Source organism: Filicampus tigris, chromosome 4, assembly GCF_054856515.1.
Source record: "Filicampus tigris isolate MCC_2025a chromosome 4, RoL_Ftig_1.0, whole genome shotgun sequence".
NCBI classification, from domain to species: Eukaryota; Metazoa; Chordata; class Actinopteri; order Syngnathiformes; family Syngnathidae; genus Filicampus; species Filicampus tigris.
Window position 1 is genome coordinate 22,474,473 of NC_141220.1, and position 22,947 is coordinate 22,497,419.

Here is a 22,947-nt window from a genome sequence, read left to right on the forward strand (position 1 = left end):
CACTCACACACACACAAAGTGAAGGTTGTACGTCTCGGGCCATGTCGCACACACACCTCGTTTTCAAAACCCGATGACGCCATTATTTGTGTTTAAAAAAACTAATCTTATAAGGCGAAAACATGACACTTGAAAAATGGGCATGTGACTGAGAAGGAACTATGTGCTAATATGGCGCCATCTGCAGGCAGAGGAGAATGTGACAGCCTCCACTTTCACTTGTCACTCAAGTCAATGAAGGGAATCTGATGACGAAAACATTTAATAGGTGGGACACATAACAGGATAACTCACATAACCAAAAACGGGGTTTTATACATGTAGTATACTGGGTAGGGAAGGGTTGAATTTTATAGTGGTTGGGTTATACAGGAAAAAAAAAAACTGTACAGTATGTGGCGGACACAAACGCAGGTACACAGTCATTCTCTCCTTCAGTGGTTTTCTAAGTTTTGCAAGTCGAGATGGGCATAAAAAATAATTTGTAACAAATTCTATTGGACGACATGATATCAGTGTGGGAAATTGAGCTACATCCCCGACAATGGCATGGAAACAAGAGTTGAGAACAAAAAAGTATTACTTTTGTTTCATGATGTTAGATGAAATAATCCTTGTTAGTCCCACACTCTTTTTTGTAGGAAAATTTCAACTTTATTATTGTGCCAATACAGACTTTTTAAGACATTTCGATTTTTCATTTTTTATTTTATTTTATTTTTTTTCACTTAAAGTGGAAGTCAACCCAAACATATTTTTTTCAAGAATATGTTCCCAGCAGGCCCACTAGTTGAAACACGGCATTCTGATAAATATTGCGTTTGTGGAATAAGTGTTAATCCACTTGTTTTCAGCCATCTCCGGGAGTGGCCATTTTGTCTTCTGTCGACTGAAAATGACATCACAACTGCTCACAACGACCAATCACGGCTCAGATTTAGAAAACAGGTCAGCATACTCAAATTCATGACTTTAAGGAACCCTGCACCAAAACATTTGGAAGTGCTCATCCCCAGTTGCCAAATTTAAGATATGAACCTCATAAAACAATATCGAACTCCCATACAAGTGAAATTGTCATACACATAAACAGAAAAAAATTAATACATAATATACAGTACTGTATTCATACAAGTACATAGACATCAGTCAGTGGCTTTGAATGGATGTGAGGTTTATAGGCTTTATATTTACACATGAAACTAAGACTTAACTGAAAGCTACAGTGTGAATGAATGACTGAATACTCTCTTGGACATTCGTTTCTCTCTTCCGCCACAGGTCTGTAAGACCCAACATGGAGTGCCACAAACACACTCATTAAATACTATGTACAAAAAAGGACTAGCGTGGCCTGCCGAGCGGTCCGAAAAATGCGCTCCGCAGGGGGCGCCGTGGAGCCACCACACTTTGGTGTTCAAAGGTTTCAAGTAATGCCAGGAATCCAAAGTATTCATACATGTAACACACCTCTAGCACGTCCACTACAGTACCAGCGTGGCAGCCGCATGTGGGGCAGTGCCCCATCATGTCCAGCAGAAGGGATGTGTTTTATATTTCATACAGAGTAGGGATTTCTGTGAGAATATACATTTCAATTTTGTCAGCGCCTTTTTTTTTTAATTATTGAAAAGAGTCTTGTTGGGCGAGGCGGCCGTCTGAACTCTGCCTAGCAACAAGTGGCCCAGGAAATAGAATCCCAGCAATTGGTTATTTTCCTGTGATGCGTTGATAAAGTGAAAAAAAATGATGGTTGGATTCATTCCATTTTATTTTGTCAAGTGGTTGCACAAAATAAAACCATCTGTATCCAGATACATTTTTAATGTAGATGTATAGTCTGTTTAAAAAATCTATCTGTATTCGGATGATTTTATTTTGTGCAACCACTTGACGAAATAAAATCGAGTAAATGATGCATTGCATTTTTTTTCAGTGTAGTTATTGGAATCTTATTTCACATGTTTAACTTTTATCAGGAATCGGGAATGCAGAATGCAGAATGCAAAATCTGTGTTTTAACAACTTTGCTGTTTCAGTTTTCATGTTTGTGATCAAGGTTTTGCATTAAGAATTTCTGAAGATGTCTTGCATTGACTTTTTGAACCGTTTTAAATAAAGAGTATTAGGCCATGAAAAAAACATTGTGAAGTAACAAAACTAAAATTGTAAGGTTTCAAAAATAAAGTTATAAAATTACAACAAAAAATTTGTTTCGTCAAAGACAAATAAAATAGGAGCAACATTACTTTTTTTCGGAATGTTACATCGTATAAATTCCACGTACTTTCTTTTATTTCACATAGGCTACTGCAAATTAACGATTTGTTTTTGTAACATTGCAGCATCATTCTGGCAACATTATAATTTGGTTCTTGCAGGATTACAATTTATTTGTCTTGAATGATTTTTCTTGTAATTCTTGTTACTATTCTAGTAACATTTCGACTCGATTATTCTCAAAAGTGAGACATTTCACAGGTCACCGCACCCACCCCGGAAATATTTTATTACTCTCAAATTAAAGTTACACGTTTTTTTTCTCTTTGTAATTTGACTTCACGTAAAAATTTGATTTTTTATGTCCAGCCTTGCATCGTAAAAATGACATCTTTAGTCTTACAATATTACAATGTTTTCCCGTAAAATTACAACTATATTTTTGTAATATGGTGGCTGATTTTAACCTTACTTTTTTCTTTTTCTTATGTATATCATCCATTAACTGCTTACTATATTGTACACTCACTTTTAACACATACAGAAATACTCTAACAGCAAAGTTTGAAAAATTAGAGTCACTAAAAAAACTTCGAGCCACCACCATGTAAAATTTTATGTTGTGATTTGGGTGCCATCTTGTTGCTATTAGCCGCTTTTATTTCCTACTAAACACCTGAATAGCAGATGGGCTTTTTTTCTTCTTTTAATTACCATTGTTTGCTGTCAGAGAGAGTGTGGCATCTGTTCTTGGTGTGTTTAAATCTTCCATTTGACTTCCTCATCCACCTTTAAGAAGCAATCCTCTCATCCGTGTACAACCTACAAGCCGAGGAGTCCTCCTGAGTAGTTTTGCCAGCTCCGATGTCGGCGTAACAACCTGGTCGCGTGTTATTCGGCGCTGAGATCCGGCTCGGGGTAATGCCTGAAGACTTTGTAGATCCATTGTGTGTAGAAGGGCACGTTGATGAAGATGGCAGGCCGGTTGGCGCGGGCGCAGCCTCGGCCGTGGACACTCACACCGACCACGACCTTGATCTCACCGTCTTGACACACCAAAGGGCCGCCGTAATCCCTCTGTGGATTGTGGCATGAATTGAGTAAGTGTGTTTCCTGAGCTTTATTGAGCCAAGGCACACATTAACTTTCGAAAAATCGTGTGGCAAACAGCTATGTCACAAAAAGTATAAATACTGATAAAATGATTATCTTGTCCTTGGAATTTGCATTGTCTTGCATCATTGTTCTGCATGTCACCATTGCTGGCAGAGATATTTATAGATTTAACTCATTCACTGCCGTGGATGTTTATATTTGTCAAGCAAAATCTAGCTGTTAACTGTTGCCAACATATTTATTCGTTAAATACATTTTTCAGTGGGTCGACGTGGAAGAGGGTCTTTCCTAGTTTGTCTGTGGAATTCAGGTTTGTAAATCAGTGTGGCGGTTTTGCGACGCTTTTGATTTGAGATCACCTTAGCTTTTAATAAGAAGAAGGTAAATATTAGGCAGCAAATCTTGGCTTGTCACGTTGAGAGTTGGGAGAAACGGCAACACGTCGGAAGTCGCGGTGCACTAGTTGGCAATCACTGAATTAAGTAATGTATTTAGAAAAGTGGGGGACCCGAGTGGCATTACACTTGCAAGTGAAAATGAGAAAGTATAGTATTTGACAGCCACAAAAAAAAAAAATGTTCATACGCTATAAGAACATAACATAAATTTTTTGGCCTGAAACATAATTTAAGTTCGGAAAACTTTAAAATATAAATAATTGACATTTATGGCAAAAGTGTTAGTTAACGTGACAAAGCAAGCCAGTTGTTTTGCTTCTATCTTTCAGTTGGGGTTCATTAAAAGGGACAACCATTCGGTAAACTCTTATTTCTTCGCTGTGAAATGCAAGAAAGCCAATTTCCACAAAAGCAGAACTTAAAACATTTAGTTGACTTGCTCAACTTAAAATGTTATTGAGGTTTGTTCCCTTGAAATTTTAAGTTGACCCAACACTTATATTTTACAGTGCAGTTGCCTATACATGCCACTAGATGGTAGAAAAATACAGTTTTTTTCCCATGATACAATGATTTTTAGACAATAGTTGAAAATAGTTAGGTTCGATACATATACTGTACACAAGTAAGCCTGTTTTCTTAAAAAAATGATCTTTGTAATGTTTTGGTGCAGAAGGAAATGGTCGATTTTTGCCACATTAACTTGGAACTTGCTTGAAACTCAAATGTGAATACTTGATACTTCTGACTTGCAAATACTGCATTTGACGTTCTCCCACCTCTGTATGGTCGTAATTAAAACGCCTAAAAACATCAAAGCTTATTTTTCTTGTATTGAAATCATTCGAAATGTGTTTCCGTGGTTGCTGGAGATGCAGCGCAGCTCTCCAAAAACACTCGAAAACCACAAAAGCTTAGGGCTTAAGAGTCGCTGATGAAATGTAGCGCAACGCACAGCTGCCCCACTTTACATCAAACTCCACACGCCAAGACCACAAATTTGCTCAAGGTTTAGATCTTTGAAAGCAAAGCGGGAAGATGTGCTTCGATTCACATGGGGAAAAATGATCGGATCCCAAAGCACCGGGCGGGCATGAAAGTGGGGCTTTACCTCACACACGCCCTCGTTCCTGCGGCCCCCTGCACAGATTTTGCTCTTGGTGATGTGCAGGCTACCCCGGTGCAGCTCTCGGCACCGTTCGTTGCTCACTATGGGAAGGTTGACCGCCTTCAGAATGTCGTCGTGGCCTGTACCTGAGGAAGTCAAAAGCACAACTCAGTGCTGGAATGAATGAATGCACACATGCCGAAAAGTTGACAGATGACAGAAACATGAGCCGCGGCACAATACATGCAATACAAGAACAATAAATGCCAGCAAGTTAAAATGACGAATCAAAGCTGAGGTTTGCTTTCAATTATGTTGTATATTTTTTTAAATAATACAATAATTTTAAATTATTTTCCTTTTTTATTTATTCTCTTGTGTTGGGAATATTTTATATAATTATTTTTAAATTACTTCTTGCATGATAATTATCATGATGACATTATAATACATTTAACATACAAGTAGTAAATGAAAGTAAAAATTATAACTTTTTAAAATTATATTTACATTTTTTTTCTTGAACCCATTAGTAAATTATATATGTTTATCTTATTATATTTTTTACTAAAAAACAAAATGCATAATACTAACCAAAAATAACATGAAAACTACTTTCATATTGTATGTATATTTTTAAATGTATTCAAGCCAATGTTTGTTCATTGTATTATTATTCTTACATGGTAACGTATTCAAAATATAATTTATAAATGGATGTAATGAAACAAAAAATAATGAAATGAATACAATAAAATATTGAATTGAATGCAAGATTACACATTAATAGAATGAACATAATTTTATGTACTTGTACTGTTATTATTAAGAAGATATGATTATCATCGTACCTTTGGTCTCTCCCCATCCATACATTTTACAAAGTGTTCCTTCAGGGATGGAGCAGCCATCCACGGGCAGCTGAATGGTGTGCACGTTGTCAGCGGGGAGTGCAGGCCTGCAACAAAATAGAAAAAGCACAGTCAAGCATTTCACTTACATATAATCTATAACCAGCGAGAGTCACTCACTTGGAAAGCCTTAGCAGGGCCAAACTGGAACCTTCTGGGCCGCATATCACCTGCGCTATGCGCACTTCCTGTCTCGTGGCCCAATCGGACGCGTCCGCTGCAATATTGGACACGCCCAACCACACCCGATATTCGCTCAGGTCAGGAACGCTGAGGTACAGTGGAAGAGTTAGATTAGCCAAATACAAAAAAAAAAGCTAAAGTCAATCAATTGCAACGGTACCATGAGGAGAAGCACTGTCTGTCTGTTAGTACCCACTCCTCTCGTACCAGCGAACCCCCACACCAGTGCGCCGACCTGCAAAGGACGCCCAAAGCAATCAATTAAATCGATTTGACTGATCAAAATATACCCAGCAGATTAATGCTTGTGATATTTACAGTGTCATCAAATGATGTTTCCAAAGCAGCCGCGTGGAATATTAATGACGGTTTTTAATAAATTGCCGGAAGGCTGCGTGCCCTTCAGGAGTGTGGAAAAACGTGCTGAATAATAAAGACTCCGCCGTACCCTTTTTGTATGCTGACCATCCAGCTGCCGGCTGACACGCTCAGTGGACCTCCTCCGACGATTCGGGGCCTCTTATGGACGAAACAGCCCACGGAAGACAGCTCACCTGCACGAGCATGCAAACACCAAAACAGGTGGACGCTACATTTCAATGCGTTTACTGGCTGGGCTATTTAAGGCTGGGGTTGATATTAAAAAATTAATTAATTAATTAATACAACTTTTTTTAAAAGGGAAAAAATAACACTATAGTATTGTACTTTATAAAAACATAATACTAAAAAAAAAAAAAAAAAAAAAAAAAAAGCAATCAAACAGTGTTTCATAATTAATTCATTACAACCCTTTACAACTGGTGTGTGGCAGTATACTACTGTCATGAAAACACAATTGAAGAAGACTTTCTGACTACTGTAAGGGACTATAGAACCGCTGTGATATTTGGAAGTTTTCATGGAGAATGACGAAAATATGCCTGTGACAACAGTGAACCCCCACATATTTGAAATATGGCATTCGAGAATTCACATATTCACAGTTTTTTTTAACCTATGTTCGCAGAAATATTTTTCTTTTTTATGTTAAAAAAACAAAAGGGGAATATGTCGATTATAATGAATGTCATTTATTCATGGATTTTCAATTCTCTGTGGACCCCTGAACCTACACCCCATAACTGGTGCCATTGTTTTAAATACTCAACATACTCAACTCTTAGTTTTATGTTTAGTTTGACAGTGTTCTTAAACTGGGAGTAGCAATAACAACCTTGTACCTAATTTTTGAAAAATTGTTCATCTTCTACCAAACTGCTGCTTGTCATGAAGTGAGTTGACTTTGCTGCCCATACACTGCTCATAGCTCTAATTTATACATGCAAGTCAAAGCAAAAAAAATACCAGAACAAAGTCTCACAATTCAGGTCACTTGTATCTCAAAGCACTACCATGTAGTTGTGTACGCAGATAGAGTGTGCGTTTCCGACCGAATGGATTAATTACCCACTATGAAAATCACACATAAAACAGAAGCAGTTATGTTAAGGAGGTCATTAATGAAGGCAAATATTGACTGTTCACACAAGGCATTAATGGGGAAAAAATTAAGCTATAGATTAAAGTCATATTGGCTCATCTTTTGATGTGCCATGCTCAGAAGAACAGGCTAAATGTTACACTCCTGCTTATTCACACACACATACGTGAACACCCCAACACATTTACACACACACACACACACACACATACATACTGATGCTGCACACTGCATCAAGTGCACATGAAAAGGATTACTTCTTTTCTGGTATGCCATTAAATCTGAATCAGCCAAAGCAGATGAGCTGCCTGAGACACTCACCTACTGAAATGGTGTTCTGGGAAGCATCACCTGCAGACAGCACGGTAGACAAACAAGGGGGTCAGCCAGAATTAACAGATACAAATAAAGAGAAGGGGAAAACCCCCCCAATGCACATGACATTTGTATTTACCGAGGGTCAAATGCCACGACCAACAGCGATCCTCAATTTGTCATGTCCTATTAGTCTTGAGTGTGGCGAACAAGATCATGCAGTACCTGTGTGGATTTTCCACTCAACAGCAAATTGTATCACTCGTTTGTATTACATGTGCGTATGGGGCCATGACACTCAGAGTCACTTTCTACCAACAACAAGATTTAGTTCCCACCCACGTACAGAGATTTTGGAGGTTTTGCCTCTTGTCAGACCACAGTTGTATTTAAGAATTTTGTTTTTAATCTGTTTTGCTTGGCTAAATGAAGGTTGAATAAATAAAAATCCTCAAACATCCAAGATGTGTTACTTCTTTGGCATTGTTACCTCACATTTTGTTTATCAGAAAAATCTTTAGAAAAAAATGGCTGCTGATGGTGGCACACATTCATAATACAAACAGACATTAACATTTCATGATGCCAAAATAGAGTAAATTCTCTTATTATTTTGGGGGTAAAATGATGCAATCCTGTGCGGCCACACATATCAAACACGAGAAACCACCACATGTTTTGTGGAAGACATATTCTCATACGTATATATAAAAAGTTTGGTTGGGTTACAGTATATTTGAGTAATTTAGTACGAAATAATGGCTAGCCTACTAGCTAATGTCATTTTAACAGTGAGTTATCCATTTCAGCTTCAAAAGAGCGCATCCATGCCATTAATCCGAGCTACAGAAATGTTCAGCTGAAGCCGTTATAGCCTTCTAAGTTAGACAAAAGGGAAATAGATCATCTACCATAGCGAGATTTTAAGACAAACAGCAACAGTCACCAAAAGAACCGCTCATTGGTAGGCTAAGCTAATTTAAAATTTATGCTAGTAAGCTAGCCTTTACACAACACATACCCCATATTTGTTAATGGATCCCATTGCTCCCATTCGCACACTTACATGGTTTCACGTTGCAGTAGTCCCAACGAATGGCAGAATTGTTGGTGTAACACCACAGTCCATGCTTGTCCTTATCAGGGTTTCTGCAGTAGTTTCTCTCAAGGCCTGTAACTGTCACTCCCCTCTCGCCACTATAAAATACGAAAGGACCCAATAACAAATTAATAATGAGCTCAAAAGCTTAAAAAAAAGAGTTAATCAAATTTATGAGCAGTCAAAGTCTTTGAAGGACCCTGGAAATAGCCCAAATTACCACAAAATAGCTGCTTCAAACTTTGCGTTTCATTTCCTTTCCTTTCCTTTGGGTTTTTGGGCATGTGTTTTTGAGACATTTTTGTGCGTCTACTCATGATAGATGTGCCTACCAAATTTCATGTTGCTAAGTAAAATGTTTTGTTTGGTTCCGACCTTGTGGCGTTATTAGAATTTGCGCGTTTTATGGCGAGTCATCAAACTTTGACCCCATGTTCCACTCATGTACACCCACTATGACACAATGACAAAAAACTCAAACCTTTTGCAATTTATCTTTTTCCAACTGTCAAGTATATGTAATTCCAATTTGGTAGCAGTCAGACGAAATCTCTGGGACAAGTTTAGTTTTTGAAGGACCACTGCAAATGGACCTTGACCAAAGACCTTGAAATGATCAAAATAGCAGACTTTCCTTGTGTTTTCAGACATTGGTCTGTTAGACTTTTTCTGTGAGTCTACTCATGCTAGACAGGTTTACCAATGGTCATGTTGCTAAGGGAAATTGTCTTCAATGGCTGAATTCTCAAATATGCTTGTAAAATTTGATGAGTGTTCAAGAATGGAAAATCCTAGAAAAGAGAATAATAAAGACAAAGAAACAAAACAATCCCAAGAACACCCTTGCACCCTTTTGCTTAGGCTCTAAGAAGAGAATATAAGACAGACTTCCTGGCGATTGAGTTTCTAGTAAAAGCTGAACAAATGCATGCCGATAGGATCTGGCTAGTGGAAGTATACAGCTGTGTAGGCTCTCTGTCCTGCGGGACAAGATAAGGAGGTGATGCGCAGAGGAATTACTCACATAAACAGCCACCTACACTCTTTGACACATGGTTCTGCCTCACGCTAAAATTCCTCCACGCTCGTCCATACAGGAACACTACGGCATATTCAACAAATGACTGCTCGTGTTTGTTGAATCTTAAACCATGAGCTTAACAGCCAATGACTCCCTAAACCTTGATCTCTGAACCCCTCTGGGCGGGAGCCAGGGGGTGCGTCGGAATGGCTTTGAAGCGCTGCGGCAGAGGAGGGGCGCAGGGTCATAGGTGGGGAGTGAGGTGGACTGCCCTCATCAGGAGTCATTCTTGCCGACTTAGGTCATCTTGAGGCGAAGCACTTTCACAGGTTTTGAGGAGTTCTGAAGAACTGTTGTAAAATTGTAAAATGAATATCGACTAAATGTAGGCGGTGTAGAGCTACACAAACACTCTGCTCTTAAATATGGACTCACATATTGGGACATCTGGCTGATTACACTATAGGTGTTAAAAATGGATACAGGGTCTGATTTACAAGAGGTAAAAACGGGTGCAAACTTAATTGCTCAGGTAAACTGATGTGTAAGATGATCTATTAACCGGGCACACCGAAGGTTGCATCTGCCAAATTGGCAAATTCAATTCATTTTTTATCTTCTAGAAGGAGTAGATTCAAACAGATTACGAGTGGTAAAATCGAAAATCAACCTGCTCTGCTAGGGACAATGTTTTTTTAAATGCCAGAAACAAAACATTGCAGACTATCGTCTATTCAGCAATGCAATTTTGCGGCTTCTGGATTGACCAGAGTGCTGCCTTGGAATTAGTCACAAAACTGAGCTGCCATATCACCAATGACAAAACTACCTTCAACTCTGCATTTCTGTTCATCTGGGTCATTTCAGTATATTGACACTATTGGTGTCGGCTTTTCCCAGAGCAGTTTTTCGGGTGTGCCACCCCGACACTTCAAAGCAATGATTGTCAGTATGGGTACATAGAGTACATCCATCGGCAGCGCCGAAAAGTCAATCGGTGTCGAGAACGTAATTACTACATCGTACACAGGCGCAGCACAAGCAGCCACGAGTTTAAAAAAAACAAACAAAACAAAACAGTGTTGTATACTTTTTAGTCCCACAGACTGCAATGACATTGTCCCATATTGTTTTTATATCATCAATCACCACACTGTGGTTTTTTTTGCATGCATGAATGTGATGTTCTCTACACTGATTGACTGTCGCCGCAGCTGACAGACTGGGACACTGAAATAATGAAGGAAAGATGACTGACAGACTGTCGTGTACACTACTAAGATTTCTACAAGATGTTGGAGTATGTATAGTTGTATTTCATCCAAAATACGTTCTTCCACACCCAACTCCTCCGAGCATTGACCTTGTTTCATGCATTGGGACATGCTGGAATAGAAGTTCCGTGCCCTAGATTTCTTTAAACATTTTTTCAAGGTCGAGAGGTGCATCGTTTGAACTGCGTTTTTCAAGGTAGGCCTACTCCCACATTCAAAAAACGTGCATGTTACACTTGAATACTCTAAATTGTCCATATGTGTGAATAAGAGTCTCAATGGCTGTTTGTCAATATGTGCCCTGTGATTGACTGGGAACTGTACCATAGTGTAGATCTTACCTCAAAGTCAGCTGGGAAAAGGCCCAGCTCAACGATGTGAAAATGGAATATTTTTTTCTACATTCAGATTAACTACAAATTCATCAAATTCTTTAAAGTCTTTCCAAGAAAATATAGCATTGTTGTTTATAGCATCTATGGCAATTTTAAGACCGTTGAATGGTGGATTTAATGTTTAACAAGTATCATTTTTCATCGTAATTAAAGCCTTCATTTTTGGAAAATCAAATTTAAGACTTGGTAAGGTTCCGCAGAGACCCTGCCAAACTGTTACCACAAAAGTTGGACTCTTACAATTGCACACAATGAAGAAATAAGAATGAGGGCCAACTAATTTTAGACAGTCTGTTAAAGCCAGGATTTTTGTGCCTTTTTTTCCTGGGTCGCTGCCTTTTTTGATGATCACTGTTAGCTGCTAGACTTGCTGTATATGTCCATGTAAGACAATCATGCAAGAGCTATAGACCTTTTCATTTTGTTTGTAAACAATCAACGGCAGGGTACTTCAAGGTCTCAGAAAGGGATTGACGACTGCTAAAAAACGACGGCAAAAACATGCTGTGTTTGGGGTTGCGCTGCCAGGTATACTCCAAAATTCTTACATATTTCATTAAAAATAATAACAATAATAAATAAATAAATAAATAATCTAAATTAATCCAGTGCAACCTGTGGGAAAGGAGGTCAAAAAGAGTGGATGTCGTAAGTTTACAGAGAAGTGGAAGCAGCAACTTCTCAACGGATAGACTTGGAACCAAGCCTCCATCATTAGACTTATGAAAGACAATTTCTCACAGGTATGTATAAAACGTTTGGTCGGGTTTGTCTTTAAGTAATTTTGCAATTCATCATGGCTAGCCTGCTAGCTAACATCACTTCTACAGCTTGCTTTCCATTTCAGCATCAAAAGAGCACATCTGTGCCATTTATCCGAGGAACGGAAAAGTAATTTAATTAGCCAATCCATGATTGATCATGTCAACTATGTCAGAATTTCTACCACATCTACTTTTGCATCAACTTAGCTGTTCAAATGTAAATTATTGCTTGTGTTATGTCTTACTTCAAAGCAATTTATCTCGCATAACATTTTCTTTTCGACTGGCACTTCACACATTCAAACTGTTGGTAGAGAAGAAGGCTCAAATCATCATTCAAGCAATTTCCCCTGTTTTCCCAATCACTCTTCCTTGGTCATATGACATGGAAGGTTGCAATCAAAGATTGCTCTGTCTCTTGCTACCAGGAAAAATGTGAAAGGGTCTATATAAAATGGATGGATGCAGTAGGCTAACCTGTTGCTGTGCTCCTCCCAGGGAGAGCAAGGCAGGTTGGATCTTGTCCTCGACTGCTCCCCTCGGTATTTCTCTCCGAAGCCTTCGTAGCAGTCTGAAATGAACGACAAAAGAAAGTGGATGAAGCTCAGTGAGCCTCAAACACGGGTATGAAAATGAGAATTCACTTTACTCGTTCCTGTTCAAAACGATAAAACTGAAATCAGTAGCATTAAAGCGCTCTATGTTGCTGGATGGTCTTATTTTATTTACTGCACATGGCGGGTTTTGTGAACAATCTTGTTATGATGACCCATTACAAAATCCAGGAAAAGAAAAAGGAAAGATAAAACTTAACCTGCTAGGCTTATTTATTTTTCTTTTCTGTGCTGTTATATTTGCATGATAATATGACGGGTGGGTAACACTGACACAGGAACACAAGACGGACCATTAGACTGTGACATTAATACTGAGAGGCGCTCTTAATATTTTGACTCTTACTTCTAACAATACTCCATTGATCCAAATCTTGATTACTCTGGAATCCAGATCCTCCAGCAAACTACCTCAAAAGTATCCTTCATCTTCACCGCACACAACAAAATTGGAATATCTATAGTAATTCAGACCTCATGGGATTATGAGTATGTTCTGGCTGTATAGACCCACATGTACTTTACATCCACAAAAATCATACCAGACAGTTCTAATCCATCCACACCATCAGGCTTTGTTTGTGTGAGGCGTGGTCGCAAGGACTTCCCACACTCCTATAGCTCTCCGCAGGGACGGGGTGAAAATACATCTATAATCGAGTGTGTGTGGTTTGCACTGTGAGTTGGGGTAAAGTACAACTCTTAGTGTGAGAAAAGGAATCCAGCTGCTGCTATTTTGGAGTGCAAAGCCAGTCTCTCACCAGGCTTGTTTAGGGAGCCGCACTGAGGGATGTTGGTGCACAACATGGTGTGGACTCTCGGGTCCGTCGTAAAGCACCATGGGAATTCTTTGCCATCTGGATTCCGGCAGTAGTTTTCTTTCAAATCTCTGGAAAGCAACAAGAAATGTACAGTGGATATAAAAATTCTGCACACCCCTGTTCAAGTTCCAAGTTTTTGAGGTACAAAAAAGATAAGGTGTACCAAAAAAAAAAAAAAATAATAATCATTTCAGAATGTTTTCACCTTAACCTACAGCCTACATATAAAGAAGTTGGGAGATTGTTGTCCCATCTGCTAAACAGCCAGTACTTGCCAGAAATACCTGCAGCGGCTTAGATGTTGCCACCGGCCTCTTGACAGTCTTCACTGTGTTCTATGGTGTATGGAAAATCTTTTGTACCCTTCTCCTGAATGATTTTTTTCAACAATGAGATCCCTCTGATGCCGTGGAAGCTCTCCGTGGACCATGGTTTGTGATGAAATATACCGAAAAAAAATGTCAGGAAAAGCTGACTTGAACAGCTGAAATTTATTTGGGGTTAATCAGAGGCACTTCAAATGGTGGCAGGTGTGTGCTGATTCAAATTTACCTTGCGTTTCAATGTAATTCATGAATTCTAAACACGGCCAAGTCTCCAGTTTGTAACAAATGAATGTAACTATAACTGATTATTATGTAACCGTAACTATAACCAAGTTACTTGAGCTAATTAATTATAACTGTAACTCAGAGACTGTAACTGTAACTAGGTAATGAGCGAAGTAATGGTATCTGTATTACGGTTTCAAGGCAGTGGTGACCAGCCGTTCAACCATCCATTTCATGGGCTGAAACATTCCGGTACATCGCTCAGGCCATTCGTAGGCCCATTGCGTTAAAAACACTGCATTAAGTTATCTTATCTTATATTCAGCGAGGCTTCAGACAGACGGACGGATGACTCACTTGCAAGGGTACGCCTGCGGGATGAAGGAGTGGTTGTGGGGATACTGTGAGTCCCAGCGTTGGCAGGTGAGCCCAGTGGGTGTCATGTCCACCGTCCCCCTATAAGCTTCTCCTTTGTCCTGGTAGCACTCGCTGGTTTCCACCGTGGTTCTTTTGGGAGGTGATTCTGAGGCAAAACAAAGCATGAAGAAAGGGGGGGAACGGTAGATGGAAAATATTCTTTTATGGAGTTGAAACTTTTATTTTATTTTTATTTGTATTATAATGTCTTATATATGCATACATTTTTCATTCTTTATTTTTATTATTATTCATTTGAAATTGGACCAGTCTTCAAGAATCAGAATACACATTCAATTAATTACTTCAATACTTTTCTTTAGCTATACTTATTTACAGATATTTAAATTATTTCTTTCTTTATCAATGGATTATGTTTCTCTTTTACAAAAAATAATTAAAATGATCAGATTTAATATTGCATAAATAGAACATTTTAAAATAATTTTAACAATTTCATTTTATAAATATTAACCATATTTTTAGTCATCAGAATATGTGATACATACATCTTTTTTTCATCACAAGTTTATTTCAGTTACACAGGTATTCAATCATCAGCCCAACTATTTGTCTAATTATACATACAATAAATAAAAAAATGTTTTTTCATTATTTTAAATGTAATTACACTTTCTTTCAATGATGATTCAAATAGTTTAAAAGAGAGATAGTTTTCTATAGGTGATAAACCATGTGCCACCTACAATAATAATAATAATAATAATAATAATAATAATAATAATAATAAACAGTCCAATAAGTGACAAATTAAATATATTAAAAATCTATGTTGCTATATAGGACACCAAAGAGAAATAGATCATAAAAAAGCAATTTGTCTGACTAATTGTACTGCAGTTTGCACAGAGAAGCAATGATAGGCGTCACGAAAAAAGCTTATCTGACTACAGACGAGATGAGAGATAAGATAAAGGAGAGCGTGAGAATTAAAGAGATGAGAACGTTCCCAGTGCGGCAAAGTGTGCAGACAAATTATGAAATGACTCAAATTATACATCGAAATGGGACCAACCAGCAGCCCCCCCCCCCGCTCCCCCCAGATAATATGCCTGCCATTTTGTTTGCTGCTATTCTGCACCTGCACCGACATCATAAAGTCCCAGAGACTCGTTTAGCAAAGAGCAACTACAGCTGCTTCTAAATATCGCAGTCACCGAATGTTGCATCATAAGCGCTGCTATAACAACATAAAATAGTTAAAAACATATGTGTGTTTACAATATACCATAAAATTGGAACCCATTTCCCAATCTTTAACTCCTGCAGCTTAAACAAAGATGCGGTTTATCTGTGGATTTTCCCTATCCAGAGATTTACAATCTCGTCTATTAAGCTCACCAAAATCGTGTTAACTGTCCATGAATTTATCGATCAACTTCATGAAGTGTGGCGAAAATGTGACATACTTCCATATATTCTGCCCTCCCTGAACGCAGCAAAGTTTGGAACGGAAACAAACTGCAGAGCAACACATGTAGACAGATAATATAACATTTCTCAAAGGCAAATGTTCTTTATCCTCGGTGAAGAATTAGTGGTATTTTTGGGCCTTTTAAGAATGAACTCAAAGCATGTAAAAAAAAAAAAAAAAATTCAAATGTTGACAGAGAAAAGAACACTGTGCTCCCTCGCTCTCACTGTCTTGTTTTCATTAAGACTCACTGAGTCGTAAACTCGCTCCGTTTCCAACAAACCTCCATATCAGGGACCGCGAGGAGGCAGGAGATGATTTTTTTTTGTTTTTTTATTTCTTTTTTATAAGGGGGGAAAACATGAGGGGGTAGGAAGGGGGGAGCCTAGGGACACTGAATCACGAGTGGGTCCACATGGAAGAGTGCCATCCTCGTACACATGTTGCCAAGCAGGCTGATGACTCTGCAGCAGCCTCAGATCACAGAGGGCTCATCGCCGTTCGATTTAAGGGTCATTTTCAAGCACATTACAGCGCATGTCAGCCTCATAACAGCCACATCATGTTTTGGAGGCAATCATGTGTCTACTTCGCCTTTTTTGCTGAATGCATTTGTTGTCATTTTGGCAAATTTTCTTCACTTTTTCACAGATACTACAAACAAATCCCTTCTTGAATGTGCCTATTATGTTAATCAAATACAATACATTTGTTCAGTGCAGTTCAGTTGTATTTAACTTTAGTGTACAACACATTTGAATTTCCTATTTTAGAACAGTTTGTTTTCAAACATTAATTCTTTTTTTTTTTCATTAAAATTTTGTGCAATAGATTTTAATTAAATAATCATTTATATTTCTATCCAAGCACAGCATTAAATTTGAAACAGTGGCACAATGTTATAATGGCTTAATAATGAACAATATCAAATATACTTTTTAGGAATAAAGCCTCTGTTTTGTGTTTTTCATGAGAACTACGGTATTTTAAAGTTCATCATTATGGTGGTACTTGGAAAGCCTCTCAAGTATTTTTTTAGGTGGTTCTTGGTATAAAAGTGTGAGAACCAATGGTATATGTCAGGATGATGTTAAATATATATGATTTATATCAGGGATGGGCAACATAAATGCTGCAGGGAGCAACAATTTTTCATCAGTGCTCCTGTGAGGCCTCATACTGTACTCTCATACACTTCCTAACCAGATGTATGACAAAAATGCTATTTGAAATATGGACAAAATACGTGCATACGTGTAAAATGCCTGATCTTACATAGTTTATTTTTCATAATACATTTTTCAATGCATTAGATAAAAGCATAAGCAAAAAAGCTCTGTCTAGGACACCACTGAACTATTAAAACCTTTGGAAATAATTAGATACTAATACTATTGTAAATCACTGTAACATTATGTCCGGTTTCAACTTTAATAACTCTCCTTAAATAATGATTAATTTAAAATGAATTGCAAATCAAAGTTAAATTTAAAAGATTAATGTTTAAAGACACACAGATTAAAAGCAAAATGTATTGTGGAAAAAAAGGCCACGGTAGCATTATGCACAATTTAACTCTTCACTGCCATTTACGTATTTATTTGTCTTTTCACAGTCCAGCCATTCAATCCCAGGAATTTATTTATATATATATATATATATATATATATATATATATATATATATTTTTTTTTTTTTTTTAATTTAGGGTTAAAGAGGGTCTGAAATGTCTGACAGTGAATACGTTAAACATTTAATTTAGTGATTCTTTAAAGTACCACTACAAATAGTACACATACTAATAGTGGTGCACCGCGCTTTAATTACTACTCTAATACATTCAATAAAATACATCTAAACGTTGCATTACCACAAACTTTGATGGCGCAGTACTCCCAGTTCGTGTTTGGGTCCGTGGTGAAGCACCAGGGCCTGTGGCGTCCGTCTGGATTCCTGCAGTAGTTATCATCAAGGCCTTTGTCGGGATTCCTAATGCGAAACATGCATCAGTAACAGCATGACATCATTGGACTTGAAAGAAAACACTGTGTCAAAGAATGATTGAAAAAGTACGAGTGAGCAAAAACACTAATATCAAATGTCTTGGCTGTGTGAAAGTGTTCCTAAGAAACAGGCAGTGGGATCACTTACAGGCCCCTTCTTAATCAGTCAATTAATCAAACAGATTAATTGACCTGCTGCTAACTTCATCAGTGTACTGAATGTACGACCTGGTTTACACAAACACTGTGATTTCATTAGTTTCGCTGTCTTGTCTGCGCTTTCACGGTTTGTTAGTCTTAAACAAAAAAAACATGATTAAGGTTCCTGCCTGGATGTTACTCACTTGTCTGGATTTAGTTGTTCCTGCCTCCCACACACAACATGACACAAAAATCATGGAGTAAAATGTAAGTACTCCCTTCTGAAAAAGTTTAAGCTTAGGAATCTGTACTGGGTTTACCAGGCATTTAGAGCAATTAGTCAGATTGAAACATTTTCCCAGCAAATCACTGCTAGAAATACAAAGTGTGTCTCAACAGGGAGATGTAAGTACACTGTCTGACTTCTAAATCACTTGCAGCACAAGCACATGACCTTAAAGTAGATGTATCAGGCATTTATATTCACAAACTCAAACAGTTCCCAGGTGTCTTGATAAAAGGTCTTTTACCTCAAGAATTACATGTTTTACACACGCTTTTTCGCGGTTAGCTACTTTTGTGCATTAAAGTGTTGATCACTCAGAGCTCTCCTGCAAAAAAAAAAAAACGTGTCCTTTGGGGTTGTTGGAGACAGAGAGATTTCCTTCTGCAGTCAGAACAGAATACATTCACCCCTCTGCATCCAGACTGCAAGAGAATCACGCAGGCTAATTTAACTCTTTATTTAGTGGCTACTCAGACCCCTCTTGACTTTTTTTTTGTGTTGAAGGAGACTTTTGTTGGAGACTCTGAAACAACCTCCCAGAAGCAAGCCAATCACACTGACTCATTTAACCATGCATTTAGTGACTATTAAGACCACTCTAGCAAAAATCTTTCTCTGGCACTATATTTTCAGAGACTCGACCACAGCGGTAGTCAGAGTTAAAGATGATTAACCCATGTAGAGTCAGGTCCATAAATAATGGGACATTGACACCTTAACCCTTTGCTCATCTTTTAGACCGTAAACACCACCACAATGGATTTGGAATAAAATTAACTAGAGGTGCTTAACTGCAGCTCTTCAGCTTTAATTAGAGGGAATTTGCGTCTAAATCAAGCGAACGGTGTAGGAATTACAACAGTTTGTGTATACGCCTCCCAGATTTAAAGGGACCAAAAGGAATGCGAAAAATTAGCAGGATAAAGCAAACTTTCATATTTTTAATACTTTAGTGCAAATTTATTCGCATTCCATTACAGCCTGAAATCTAGAATGTATCACCAACATCGCCAGATGCTAAACTTCATCTCTGAGGACGCTCGGTCGAATTCAGGTCAGGTGATTGACTTGTCCGTTGCATAATTTCCCACTTCTTTTCCTTCAGAAACTCTTTGGTTGCTTTTGCATTATGCTTCGGGTCATTGTCCATCTGCACTGAGAGGCGCCATCCAGTGAGTTCTTAAGCATTTGCCTGGTTGGCCAAAACACTTCCGAATTCATCCTGCTGCTTTTGTCAGCAGTCACATCCTCAATATATATAGATAACCATTTCTGCTGTGGTTCAGTTTTTAGTGACTTTTCAGACCCCTCCATAGTGAAAAAACTTTCCCTGGCGTTGTTGGAGGCTTTCAGAGAATCTGAGACTTCCACCCAACTGAGGTAGGAGCGGTAGATGTTGACTGGCTAATTTAATCATCACTGTGTGATCATGTTTGCGTGTGTTACCTGTCAGGGTGGTACAGGTGCTTGTGTGGCTCCTCCAGGTCCCAGCGTTGGCATTCCTTTCCACTCTCTGTGTGGTCCATGGGCCCTCTGTAGTCCTCCCCATTGCAATGTATGCACTCCACTATGCAACCATGACACATACATAAAATAAACATTGCAAAAGAGCTAATAGAAAAAAAATAAAACGAGAATGGATTGTTTTATCATTAAAATGAACTATTTTATAAGCGCACTTTACATCCTTTTTAACCTCATTTACGTCATCTGACCAATCCTTCTGGCTTGAATTCAAATGTGGCCATTTAGCAACAAAGTTTTTCAATTCATGGTCTCCAGGACAACTAAATAACATTTAATTGCATACATGTTAAATCACCACAGTATATTCTAGGTTACACACTATTTTGTAATAAAACACCTCTTGTTCCTATGGCATAGATTTGATTATATTTACACACACACACACACACACACACCTGCAAGCATTTATTAAGTGAGAGAGACATGAAGGTGCTGATGCCTTTCATGTAGGCAAAGCTCCCATTTGTTACACGGCGAACTACATGCTGTCTACTGTCAACAACACTGCGCGTGAAGATTAGAGGCAGATGTCAGCAGCAGAGCGTGTTTTTACACACAGAGCTGCGTGCGTGCGTTACTTTCGCAAGCAAATTGTGTGTACTTTGAGGCATGTTTCCCATTAAACAGGGGTGTGAAGCTTGTTTTCATCGCCGGTCACATGGTAGTTATGGTTACCCTCAAAGTAGGGTTTCAAACCACTGTTAGGGTTTCAAATGAGGGCTTCAAGCCAGGCTAAGGGTTCTAAACAAGGTTTACGGTTTCAAAACTTGAGATTTAAGACAGGGTTATGGTTTCAAGTAAGGGTTTCAAGTCATGGTTGAGATTTGAAAAACTGTTTTTGAAGCGGAAGTCAGCCCCCCAAAAATATTTGCAATAACATCTTCGCTGTAAAGTCACTCGTCTAAACATGGTATTCTGATTAATATTGCATTTGTGCACTATGATTTAAGCAGCAAAATCCACTGTTTTTAGCCATCACAGGGGGCGGCCATTTTGTCACTTCTGCCGACTGAAAATGACATCACAACTGCTCAGGGCTCAGGTAACGACCAATCAGGGCTCAACTGTTTTCTGAAGCTGAGCCATAATTGGTCGTTATCTGAGCCCTGGGTGACTGTGATGTAATTTTCAGCAAGTGACAAAAGGGCCGCCGCCTGAGATGGACAATAACGGGTGGATTTTACTACTTAACTCATACTCCACAAACGCAATATTAATCAGAATGCCATGTTTTGACAAATGGGCCTGCATAGAACACATTCTTGTAAAGAAAAATATGGGGTTGACTTCCACTTTGACTGTTGTAAACCAAATTACGGTTTCAAATTACGGTTCCAAATTAAGATTACAGATTATCATAAGCATTTTAAAATATAATTTAAAGATATGGTTAGAGCAAAGTAGGTTTACAAGCCAGGGTTATGGTTTCAAATTAGGGATTCAAGCCTTGCTTTGGGTATTAAAGAAGGGTAAGTGCTTCAAATGAGGGTTTCAAGTTTAGTTTTCGAACAAGGGGTAGCATTTCAAATAATATAAGGCTACGGGGTCAAATGACCACTTTAACCGTTGCTTGCCACATTAAACCAGGGTTAGAGTTTAAAATGAGAATTTCCAGCCACGATTGAGGTTTCAAATTAGGGTTATCAAACCTAAACGATTAAGCTTTCAAATTAGGGTTATCAAACTTAAATGCCGTCTTGAATTGTGCTGGAACTCACAGGTACCCCGAAATCCACTCAAAGACACGTGTTTGCGCATGTGGCCTACCCTGAGAGCACTGCGGTATTGCACACTCCTGGTGTCTGTGGCGCGGATCGGTGGTGAAGCACCACGGTCCGACGGTGGAGTTATCCGGGTTTCGACAGTAGTTCTCCCTGAGGTCCTTCTTGCTGAAGCGCTTGGACATGAATCTGTCGGGAGCAGAGCAGCAGTTACGCAAACACGCACCACATGTGCATAGACCATCTGCAAGCTGTTTGCCGGTAGCGTGTGGAGAGAAGTTTTTAGGAAAAGAGAAACAAACAAAAAAAACAAAAAACGAATACACTTAAGGCCACAGTGGCCGTCGTCCCGAGCAGTCAGTGTCCTCTCAATGTGAGAGAAATTGATGCGCCGTCAGGCAAAATCAGCAAATAGAAAAGATTTCCAGCAAATAACGGAGAATAGGTCCCCAAAGAAATATGACATAAATATGACGATATGCTAATTTGCAAATGCCAAAAAACATGTACCTGTTTTGATAACTTGGCATGATGCTTTCAAGTCATCAAAATAATGTATTTCCGCAGTTTTGTGAATGTTGTGAATTGACTAAATTAGCCAGTAACAACTGAAAATTACACCTACCGGTAATTGTGGGTGTTTCTTCAGATTAGATATATTTTCAAATGCAAGAAGCTGCTGGCTTTTAGGCTGGCACATAGCAAAACACGTTAAGGCCAAATCATTCTTTATGCTGCCATGGATGGACTATCTTGTTATTGAAAGTTTTCAAATGTAGTGAGTAGAAGTAAAACGTTGTCAGAAAAATAAATACTAAGGAAAGCACAGACACCTTAAAAAAAAGATTTACTTCAGAACAGTGCCAAAGTACACTATTTGCACTTGGTTACTTCCCACCACTGAAAAGAATACAAACGAAACAATATAGCGTTCCATGAGGCTGTAGCGGGAAGAAATGTAAACAATCGCCAATGATGACGGTGACTCATATATTCTCCATCGGGACTGCACATGGCCTGGGCCTCCAGAGAGCCACGCGGTGAGCCAAACTGTGTTTTTCCAAGTAATGACGTAAAGACCATCTCTGAACTGATGGTTTAGTTAACCCTTTGCAGAAACTTGTCCACATGCCACCTGGATAGG

At 38.5% G+C, this 22,947-nt stretch overlaps 1 protein-coding gene across 1 annotated transcript in view; it reads right to left on the reverse strand.

Annotated features, from left to right (window-relative positions):
- Positions 1-244: 244 nt before the first annotated feature.
- Positions 245-22,947, reverse strand: part of hgfb (hepatocyte growth factor b) — a 28,420-nt gene continuing 5,717 nt past the window's right edge. Inside the window, exons 5-18 of the mRNA XM_086029278.1 lie at positions 21,850-21,992; positions 20,002-20,122; positions 17,996-18,114; positions 14,631-14,796; positions 13,663-13,790; positions 12,765-12,858; positions 8,801-8,931; positions 7,741-7,770; positions 6,385-6,490; positions 6,097-6,171; positions 5,874-6,023; positions 5,694-5,800; positions 4,846-4,988; positions 245-3,297 (exon numbers count right to left, since the gene is read on the reverse strand). Of these exons, the coding sequence (XP_085885404.1) occupies positions 3,112-3,297; positions 4,846-4,988; positions 5,694-5,800; positions 5,874-6,023; positions 6,097-6,171; positions 6,385-6,490; positions 7,741-7,770; positions 8,801-8,931; positions 12,765-12,858; positions 13,663-13,790; positions 14,631-14,796; positions 17,996-18,114; positions 20,002-20,122; positions 21,850-21,992 (1,699 nt within the window). The 3' untranslated portion in view covers positions 245-3,111. The remainder of the gene's footprint in view (positions 3,298-4,845; positions 4,989-5,693; positions 5,801-5,873; positions 6,024-6,096; positions 6,172-6,384; positions 6,491-7,740; positions 7,771-8,800; positions 8,932-12,764; positions 12,859-13,662; positions 13,791-14,630; positions 14,797-17,995; positions 18,115-20,001; positions 20,123-21,849; positions 21,993-22,947) is intronic.